The following is an 11,111-nucleotide window of genomic DNA, read 5'->3' as shown; positions in this document are numbered from 1 at the left end:
TCAGGTTTTTGTGTCTTTGTGTGCATTTTGTGCAAAAAAAAAACAAAACAAAACAAAACTTCAGCACTAAGCGAAGGGGATTAAATCTCAATTTTATCCAGGAGATTTATTTGATTTATCAGAGTACCAAGAATCAGGAGCAAAGCCGCATTCATTCTTGTATTTAAACATATTTTTATAGTTATTTCAATAGAATTTAATAGGATTTTATAATTTTATAGACATATTATTTTGGGACATAAAAAAAACAAACACTCCGCATGTTGACGAAAGCAGCACAAAAAACGCGATTCGCCAAGCTGATACGGCTCCTCACGGACACCGTACTAGTGATGTAATTTCAAACTATGGCCAACAGATGTCAGTATGTGAGCAGGAAAAGAAGCACCGATTTGTGCCTTATACCAGATAGTGATCAACACCAACTTTTTCACTTGCATCATGAGTGTCAGGTTTCCAAAGTGACCAGTGATAACTTTATTTGGTTCCATGGACGCGAGCTGGATTTTTAATGAAGTCATATGAATATATCACATTTTTAAATACATATTTCACAAACATGTTGATATTCTCCACGTCAAGACGAGTGCTACAAGGTTCCTTGGGATAACATCTCACCAAAGAGGAAAGCCATCTGTGTCTGTTTTGGGATCCATGTCATGAAAATGATGAATAACCCTGGGGCAGTATATCGTGAATAGCCCCAACCACAACTCTGCAGATCATGTTCTGAAAATAAATATGCCTAAATAAATTAAGCAACCCAAGTATTATACATCCCATACCTGAAAGGAGCAAAACATGCTTTAGCGTTCACAGTTTTGAGAGCGACCCTTTCCTGAAGGCAAAGTGCAGAAAATTCACCATGTCACAGTAATTTAATCTTCCCTCTACAGGAACAATATGGGGTGTATTTAAAATATACAGTAAAGGGATGTTTATATGAGCACCCAGCACATGTGAAATCTTAGGACAGATAGATACACTGCTCAGTACAAACATATATATATTCAATTATCCCACCAATCTAAGATCTCAGTCAAAATAAGATCTGACTATGGATTTATCGGCATAATAATTTGGGTCTACTTTAGCCCATTCCTCTCTCCACCATAAACAATGTTAATTGTTCTCAGAAGGTAAAAATAGAAACTTTAACCCTGGTCTATTCTTTCATAGTTCATACCAGCACTTTGATTCTATTTGTTCACGACCTCTTCACCCTTTTATTCATATCTATAAAACAGCCTCGGACAATGAAATGTAGGCTACGCTGATCTCCCACACAGGAAACCATGTCTCTGCAGCTGTGGCTGAATCCCGACTCATTTTGCTCAAAATGGTTTCAGACAGTGCAGCTCGACGATTGGACTCCAAATATGGAGAGTGTACATGACACTGAGCATGATGGGCTGAAGTGGAGCCGTGTTGATTTACTCTCCTTCCCCTCAACCCTGACCACCTCTGAAATATTTTGACAGTCATGTCAAATGATAACTGTTTCAAATTAAATTTTCTCCACGGTGGGCGGACCTTCAGCGCCCAGATGAAGAACGTTGCAGGCAACAAAATTAAAAATTCAGGGATGCTGCTGGGGTCTATGCTTTCTAAATTTGTGATATGGCATCATGTATCTGTTTAATACCCTCTAAATGATGCACTCTTATTATTGTTTTTTTTTTTTCCTCCATGTAGGAGTTGTGGCCAATAGTGCCCAAAGGGTTGGCCTCTTTCCATAAACCTAACCCTAACCCTAAATGTTTTCATCCATAATTCCTGCTTCTGTGTTTTCACTCAGCCAGCATCTCCTTCTTTCCCCCCGTAGACTGTTTTTAGAGGTGTCAAATCTATCTCAGCTGTTATCAGTGTCAGGTCATGCTGTGTTGTTTGTATGTGTGTAAGTGTGTCATGCAGCGTAGCTTCATAAGCTCCTTTATCAACCAGCCCCCACCCTCCTCTCCAGACTCCTGCTGTCTCTTTTCATTTTTCCCATACTTTCACACACTGGGCCACACATGCTCTGTCTCTGGCACACTCTCGTTTAAACCACTGCTAACACGCTGCAAAGACTGAGTTCTTGCATGAGCATCTGTGTCAACAAACGTCTCGCCCAATGTCAACCTCACGCGCAGGTGTATCAGGAGATGCACGGGCTTGTAATCCAATGGTTCACTTATTGTTTAGCTAATAATAGCATGCAGCAGGCTTCACTGATAGGCCCTTTATTCCCAGACAGTGAAGTGGATTAATGGGAGAAGTGGATTAATATGCCTATTTTCATCCCTGTCTAAATCATGTCTGTCTGTCTGTGTGACCTTCTTGGCTGTCTGATCACTGTGACAGGCTGCTTCCCCAGCAGCAGCGTCTTCAGTGGGGAAACTTAACTTGCCCCACATTTAAAATTTTTAAGGCAGCAGGAAACTTTGTGATAAAAGGAAAAATGCATTCTGACGGGAGTGGATGAGAGGTTCATCTGCAAGTATTAAAGACTTTTTAACAAGAACAAAAAGCAAGCATAAAACAGCACAGCACACTTTAGGCCATGTGGAAGATTGAAAAACACAGACTCATGAAAATAATTTGGAATCAGAAGATATTCTCACATTAAGAAAGATAACGGGTGGATGTATTCTTGTGAAGTGCTCCAGCCCTCCCACCGTCCAGCACACACACTTTCACACCGTCTCCTCAGTCCACCTCACTTTGTCCATGACAGCAGACATTTAACTCGCCCAGCTCCTTCTCCTCAGCGCGCAGCGGCCAAATGCAGCTCATTTCAGCTTTTCCCCAGCTTGGACGTGGAGCTTCATTTGGATGGGGCAACACCTCGTTCTTCTACTTGGAGTTTTAGAGCGACGCGCTGAGCAGCGCTGACGGGAGATCCAAAACAGGGAGACATGTCTGCCGCCCAAGGACTACTCAACAGCGTCTTCTCCTGCTCCTCTCCTGCATCCAAGGCCATAATCAAACGGAGGCTCCGACAGACCCGCAGTCTGGACCCGGCTATCATCAGACACTGTGGCAGCGGCACCGAGGCAGCCAGCGGAGCGCCGCCGGCGGACGCAGGTGCGTCTCCGGAGCGCGTCGCCGCGAAGCCGGCTTTACGCGCCAAGATTCCCACACTGAAGGAGCCCATAACTCCGTCACACTCCTCTCCCTCCATCCCCCTGGACGTTTCTCCGTCCTCCAACTTCCACTTTGACTATGATACGGCGAAGTGTGCCAAAAGGAATACCGCCGGGGATTTACCGTTTCTGGTGAGGGGAGCCGCTGCTGCACCGTCCGCCAGCACCGGAGCGCTCTTCTCTCCGCGGAGGTGGCTCCAGAGGAAGGCGCAGCCGTCCAGCTCTCCAGCCTACTTCGTGTGGAAATCGGAGGTAAACTTTCTAATGCAGTCTTCTGCGGCTTGTTTGTGCGGTGCAGAATCACAGGTTACACAGATGACAATCAAAAGGCATCACCCATATGTACAATCGTGTTTTTTCATGCACAGCTTCTCTGTGTGCATGCACACATCTTCCCATCCACCCATCACTGGAGTTCAGAAGACAGCCCCCGAAATAATTAGAAAAAAAAACAATCAACAAGCTTAACACATCCGTTCTTTCTGCAGAAAGAAAGTCCAGTCGACTGTATCCTGAAACACACATCTGCTGAAGCTTTATTTCAGCTCATGCAGACTTAAAGTGCAAGTTGTAGTGTCCTTTTTTTTTTTTTTTAATAGACTGACCTTCTAGTTAGATATTATCAGGACTAAATGTGTGCATGCAGAGATGCTTTAGCCAAACTTTCAGATTTATGAACTTTTCAGAGGGAGTACTGACCTGACTCTGACATCTGCACCTGGAAACAATCCAGTGTTGAACAACTACACTGGATCCAACCACAGCAGTCTTCTTGCCCAAGGGCACATCAGTGGCTGGTCATCACTGTGTTTTCACTTCTTGTGAGAGTCACACCTTAAACAGAAGTATTCGTTGGAAAGTCAAAACAACTCTTATGGAACTTCTGGGGATTAAACTTTTCCAACAAAAGGTTCAATGAAGTGCTCAGACAGATTTTCCCTCACAGCCCTTTCTTCCTCCTGCTGTTATCGTCATTAGGCTGGTTGCGCTTTTGTCTTCATAAAGCTTTCAAATTGAGTGTGAAAAAAGGGGAAGGGAGCGTATAAAATCCTTACCACAACATACTTTTTAAGCGGGGGGCTTTACACTACTGCATAGTTGGCACAAGTCCAGATGCAGTGGTGCAGTGAAAGGTATGATAATTTTCCAGCTTGTTTTTGGACCTCTTTCTGTGTCTTATCTGACGTGTTTTTCTTGTCTAGTTTCCCTCAGTATGTGTGTGTGTACGTGCAGCAGGGGTTGTGTGTTGATATGAGGGTCTTAAGGACACATGGCCCAGGAGTCAGTTCTCACGAACGAGACTAGTCGCAGGGTCAAAACCATGCGCCCTTCAAACAGCTCTCCCATCATTTCTCTCTGCTGCTTCTCAGTCTTTTTTCTTTCTCACACTCATGCACACACACAGACAGACGCGCACCCACGCTCCACTTCTCTGTCTATGGAAGATGTCAAGAAGCTCTGACTCTGTTGAGTTTCCCATCTCTGTTTCTATTTTCCGTGCTGTTTGCCCCTCCCATGGCCCGTGAGGATAACTTGAGGCCATCAGTTTGGAGTCATTAGTGCGATGCGGACCATGAAGTTATTGCACCTCAGAGTATTTTGGAGAAATACTGAGCCAAGACGTGTTGCTGGCCTGCTGGAGTGTTTCACACGCTTTTGAGTGTGAAGTCAAATGTTGACGTGAAGCGTACACCTTACACCGGCAACATGTACAGTTAAATCCTGCAGTTCGTGACAGCAAGTGGCAGATACAGCTGTATAGAACAAACACTGGCTGTCGTAGTTCTTCGGGAAGTCTCACAATGTCAGTTGTGATGAAAGAAAAGCGTCTGATTAACACAGCACGTTATCTACGTTCGAGACCACAAAGGATGCCATATGACAGTTACACTTCTCTGATTAAGTCTGTAGCTGTTGCTGTCTGGAGCAGCTGTTTCTTTTTGAAGACTAGCAGTGTGAAATGCTTAAAGTGGGAGTGACAGTTGAGACTGTTGCTGAGATACTTTCAAGGCCTTGTGCACACGTCTAGTTTCTCCTCGTGTATTCTTCTTTCAGATTGTCCCCATTCGCAACATGTTTTTGCTTATGGCCTTTCTGTCAAAACGGTCCCTGTCTCCAGCTCCAACCAGCCAAAAGTGAAGACTATGAAGTGATGAATTAAGTTCTTGTTAGCTCATTTTCATTGTGAACTCGAGTGGTAGTTGCATGAATGGGAGGAACTTAAGGAGAGAGATGACTCAATCAATCAGCAGAAGTCACAATAGCCAGATTTTCAGACCTAACCATTGCTCAAACTCCAAATCTAAGTGATTCCAAAATTTCCCACAATGCAATAGTATCTTTCACAATACTAAATATGCAAAATCAGTACAGTGCCCCTTTAAATAACTCTCGTCCTTTCTGGTTCATCATATTTAAATATAAGTTAAAATAATATATTGGCGTCAGTTCATTAAATAAAGACAACAGAAGCTGCAGAAAACCAGAGATAAATATGTTACTTCAAATATAAATGCAAATTCAAATATCACTCTTCGTACGTTCCACTCAGTGTGTGCGGACCAACCTGTGCAGATTAGTCTCACACTATGCCTTTTTAAGGAGGGAGACATGCTCAGAGAGGCAGAGAGACAGAGTGGAGATTACATAGTTTACACAAAAAGCAATACATGACAGTTTTATTAGTGCTGATTGCTTAATAGGCCTTTTTCCCCGCGAACAGGTTGTTGATGTAGAAAGAACAATGACGCAGAAAAATCATCCGTGTGTTATGAGAGCGGGGCGAGTCAGTGACTGGAAGCTACTCTTCTTTTAACGTCAGTGACTCTGAAGGTAGACATATCAACATTCTCCTCTTTCAAAATAACATGTTTAAAAGCAGTGCAGGTTTATACTGGAACTTTGTACCATCAGTGTGTCAAATAGACGCTGAACCTAAACAGTGTGTCTGTCTTTCATACCTCACTCAGACATATACACGTACGCACAAATGCGCTCGGCTAATTTAATCCTGGTTGTTAACGTGGACCCACAATGTTGACATTGTACAGTCTATTTTTAGACCTATTTAGCCACAATACTTTAAAAAGAGACTAAGTGAACTAAACCATTCCAAAATGAGATTTCCACTCTTAAAAAACAAAACAAAACCAAAAAGCATTTGTAACCATTGCTACTAAATGATTGATACCAGATGATTCAAAGTGGTTCTTTCAGGTCAGAGTTTTGGCCTCTGACTCTGGAACTTGGTGGGTTTTTTTTCCAGAGACAAAACATTATTTGCACTCACTGTTTCTCTTCTTAGAGAAAGAAAAAACACAACCAACACACACATAATTTAACTTTTCACTTATGTGTCTGTTCTGACTTTTACCTTATTTGAAACACTAACATTTAGAATTACACTTGCTTGCATTTGGTCGGTCATCATCCTTAATCATTCTTAAATTCTCTAAAGACTCTTGTGTTGATTTATTTTTCCCCCTGTTGCCTGAACTTTGTCAGTGTAATCAAAGCTGAGAGAAGAACTGGACAAACATTAAATAAATGTTTTTTTTTAGTGCACCGAGAGCATAAAACAAAAATCTTGCAGTGTTTTGTTTTGTGAAAATGTGAAGATGTACTTGAAAACAATCCGGTAAAAATCTTTCCTTTAAACGAAACATTTACAAAATTGTCCAGAGTTAATAATTAAAAACAGCTCAAATCCCTTTCAGGCAGTTCGTCTGATAGTGGGTTTACTTTCTTCATTTGGGAGAATCACCCCACATGGTGCTGAAATATGTATTTAAAAAATGTGTCGCAGTCTTTGTTATCCTGTCAAACTGCTGGTGTTGTGTTTGCTTCGTCAGAAATCACCAGCTCTGATTCAGCCTCCACTTTTTGCAGCACTTGAGCTGCTCCACGTTTACTATGTTGTTTATGCCACAAATCATACAAGCTAACATGTTCACTCAGTTCAGTGCTTTCTGCCAAGAGCCAACAGGTGAGGATTTTTTTTTTTTTTAATTATAAACTAAATGTGCCAAGAAATGCTTCAGCAAAGCCCAAAATCAAAGCAAGGAGGACCAATTTCTATATCGAGTGCATCCATTCATTCTCCTACCACTGACATGAAATGAACCGCAGACAGAATCTCTCTCTCCCATTAATCCTTTTTCTTGCCAGTGTTGTATTCGAAGAGAACATGATCCCACAGTCTTTCACAATCGGTTGCTCACCAGTCACAAACTCTCAGGAGTGAGAACCAGATTTTAGGAAACAGAGAGGCCTGAACTTGCGAACCGAGCTGCCATCCATTCTAGCTTTCCTCCCTGATTTCCTCCCTAAGTTCTCACAAAGTGAGGAGGCAGCAGCGGAGGACAAACACCTCAGTGGTTCGACATCTGTGGAATGCTCCAACGAAAAACGAGTATAACGTAGGATACCTCGCAGTTTAGCCAAGAGTGAGCATTTTTTTTTTTTTACAGTGCCACTGAAGCAAGAGTGTGGAACAAGTACACCGTAATGTAGATCAAGGAGTCAAAAATACTGCGGGATGTCATCACACTGTTGAGAGCGCCTCCATCAAAACACTGAAACCATGATGGAACGCAGGTTGATTTTCTTGGCTTCCAGCAGCGGTTTGTGATTTGGATCTGTTCACAGCTGTCAGTTGTCTGGCTCTCTTCACTTAAAGGGCTTCGAAGTCAGTTTTTACTATTTTGGGTTTTTGCATGTGTTGCATGAAGCTATATCCTGTTCAATGAGCAGTTTTACCAGAATAGTTTAAAAACAAACTAACATACAAACAAAATAAGAACGTAAACATGTGCTTATGGTCACATGTTCTCCGACAGTGACCGTCCCAGGAGAAGCTTTGGATTTGTGCATATAGATCTGCAGGATGTAGTTTGATTATGGTCCTTATTAAGTTTAATGGGCCTGCTTATTTTCACGAGCAAACCTCTGACATACCAGGGACCCTAACCCTGTCTGGAACTTATAGAAATTCCCAAAGTATTTTTTTACCATTATACCACTGCTGTGGGTTGTTTTTTTTTCCTCTTTCATACTGACTTGTGAAAGATATAAGATCATATTTTTAAGAACAAGAAAAATATGTTGTTTGCTTGGTGCTACCGATTTAAAGATTTGTGGACTGCTTAGGACTGTTTAAGCTCAAATGTATTAACTGAGCTGCATTTTAACAGGCGAAATATTTTACCAACAGTGACACATCAATGTCTCAGTTATGTAATTGTAACACTTGAAACCATTTAAGCTCCTATCATAGTTTTCAAGTTCGGTAAAAGTTTCCAACAACACTCGACTGCTAAAAGCCACAATAGGCAATTTCCGAAAATCAAACTCAAGCCAGCGTGACGTTCAAAAACACCTTTTAACACCTGTGGGCTTGCTCAAGGGTTTGACGAGTACAGCTTTCCCACTCACCAGATCAAAATGAATCATTTTGGACATTTTGGCGTTTCCACAATCATCAACAGAACATCAAACAGTCAGAATAATATGGTCATGAAAGCTCAGCGACTACTGAAGCAGGAGTGACAACATGCGGTGGCTTTTCCTTTCATGTGTCACCAAAATGTCTGTGTCTTTTAGTCGAGAGCTATTTCTCTTAATGACTTTTAACAGCTCAGCACAGACCTGCAGGAAAGCAACGTCCCTTTGTGCTCTGGTAGTCGGACAAATTTTACGAAATGCAGTTTCGAGGCCAAGAGGGTATGACATCAACATTGACTTCTAATGAGATGTGACTCGTCCCTCAGAGAAAACACATTCTATAATGTGTGTCAAAAATATTCAAAGCTACCTCGATTTGGTGTGCAGAAGCACGATACGTCACAGGGCACATTTTTTGGCAAGTTCGCATGATATTCTGTGCAAAAGAACCATATGAAACAGCAGATTTTGTTTGGCAGTGTTTTGATTTAGCAATCTCACATCTCCTTTGGGATGTTTTCTCAACAATGAAGGAAAAGAGAGCAGCTAGAAATAGAGACGGCTGAAAAGTAAACATTAATTTCCGCAGCCAGAATCTCTCTGTCTGTTGCCGATTAAACTTCTCCTCCAGTGAGAATGCTGCAGTGTTGAGTTACTTTTAGTGTGCATGAATATGTTTTCGTGTGTGTGGGAGCGAATCCGAAGGCAGTGGGTCGATGATCTAATTGTGCACTTTCGAGTCTTGAAGGCAGAAACGTCCGTCCCCTTGTGTATTCGTGTATGTGTGTATTACAGTGACCCCCATGTCCACTAATGTCCTCTGTAATGTGGTTTGTCATGGGCCAAAGGCAAGGCATGGATAAGAGCCTCTCCTATGTGTGTTTACAAGTTTACAACTTCCCATTGATGCATCCATCTTAATCAGTCTAAACATTATATGATACTCACGCTGGGTGAAAATATTTCACATCATCTCAAAACACATCCACTTTCTACTGAATTTTGGATAAGTGACATAAATGTGTGCATGCATACGAAATAATTTGGAAAATTTGTGCCGCATTGTGGGAAAATTTAAGTTTTAGTATTCATTTTTTTTAGCTGATCTCTGTGAGGATTTCAGTGACAAGAAAGTCTGTCTTAATACTTTTCTTTTGTTTATACTATTGAGTGTTTCTGCAGATATGTGTGTGTGTGTGTGTGTATATATGATCCTCATAAGGAATAAGAGGACAATGCACATTCATATCCTGCCCGTTTGCTAAAATATGAGCCCAAAGGAATAAAATCCAATTTTGTTTTTGATTTTATCAAGCTCCAGCTTTTATCTGAATGTTGGCTTGTGATTTCGGTAGCTCAAAGTTCAGCTCAGGACATTTTGCTTACAGCCCTGATAGATGTATTATGACTGCATGCCCATTTTGTCCGATTAATGACGTGGCCGATCTCTCATTCTCTGTCCTGTGTATATTAATCAGGTGTCTAAGCTTCAGAGCATTCATGCCTATTTATTACTTCATAAAACTGTTTCATGCTGTCTTTAGTGAGGATGAACTGAATGTTTGTGTTAGGCTACTCGGAGAATTAATACCTGTGAGTGTGTGTACCTTTGTGGATGTGTGTGAGTGATTTGACTTCACTATGTAATGCAGAGCCTGCTGGTCAAATGTACCATGACATACTTGGAAAACTAATTCAAATAAGCCAAAGTTTTTGGAGAAATTGTGCATTTTGTTTAGTATTCCCGCCTTCTCTCTGTGTGTGTGTGTGTGTGTGTGTGTGTGTGTGTGCCTACTCTGGTCTCTTTCAGTGGGGAGGCTTAAGGAATTATTTATTTGGAATTCCAGGTCAGAGCTTCATGCTGAGGCCCTCGGGCTCCCACTGAAAGGGGATGGCTAGTGACTGAGGGACCCCCCAACTTCCTCTCCTCTGCTCATTCTTTTGATGCCTGGTTTTATTTTTCCTCACAGAAGCTCACTTCTGTCTTTTCTTCATGTTTATTGACTCTTTTATGGACATCCTGCCTCTGTTCTTTCTCCCGTTTGGACTGCCAAGCTCCTTTCTTTTACTAAATTAAGAAATCAAGAATCAAGAAACAGGTTGGGATGGAAGCCTTAGTTTCTGAGACTTGGCCCTTCTGATCAGTATACTGAAAGCATGCTGCAATTTGCTCTTGTGACTGACCGGGCAGCTCAACCAGTGTCAACTTTCAGGCTGCTGTGTAAAACTGACTTTTTTAAGGACCATTGTTTATGAAGTTTCCACATATTTTCATCTCCTAAGCTCATTTTCCATCTGTGCTAGTGTGTTTGCATATTCATGGTCTTCAGAGCATAACCTTACTAATCTTTAATCTTTCATCTACCGTGAAGCCAAAATCATCAAAACATTGATACAGAATGTAAAATATTAAGCTTTCAGAGTACAAAGTGCCATTTTTGGTTCAGGTTGATTTCCAGATAATCAGTTTACTGTAAAGTAAGATGTAGAAAACCTGCAAATCCTCTAATCTGACAAGCTGCAAGCACCAAACGTTGTTAGTGG

At 41.6% G+C, this 11,111-nt stretch overlaps 1 protein-coding gene across 1 annotated transcript in view; it reads left to right on the top strand.

Annotated features, from left to right (window-relative positions):
- The first annotated feature begins 2,718 nt into the window (after positions 1 to 2,718).
- Positions 2,719 to 11,111, top strand: part of LOC115052779 (rho GTPase-activating protein 6) — a 53,226-nt gene continuing 44,833 nt past the window's right edge. The window contains exon 1 of the mRNA XM_029517112.1: positions 2,719 to 3,377. Within this exon, the coding sequence (XP_029372972.1) occupies positions 2,898 to 3,377 (480 nt within the window). The 5' untranslated portion in view covers positions 2,719 to 2,897. The remainder of the gene's footprint in view (positions 3,378 to 11,111) is intronic.

This window comes from Echeneis naucrates, chromosome 2 (genome assembly GCF_900963305.1).
Source record: "Echeneis naucrates chromosome 2, fEcheNa1.1, whole genome shotgun sequence".
In the NCBI taxonomy this organism is placed as follows: Eukaryota; Metazoa; Chordata; class Actinopteri; order Carangiformes; family Echeneidae; genus Echeneis; species Echeneis naucrates.
This window is presented reverse-complemented; position numbering and strand designations above follow the sequence as displayed.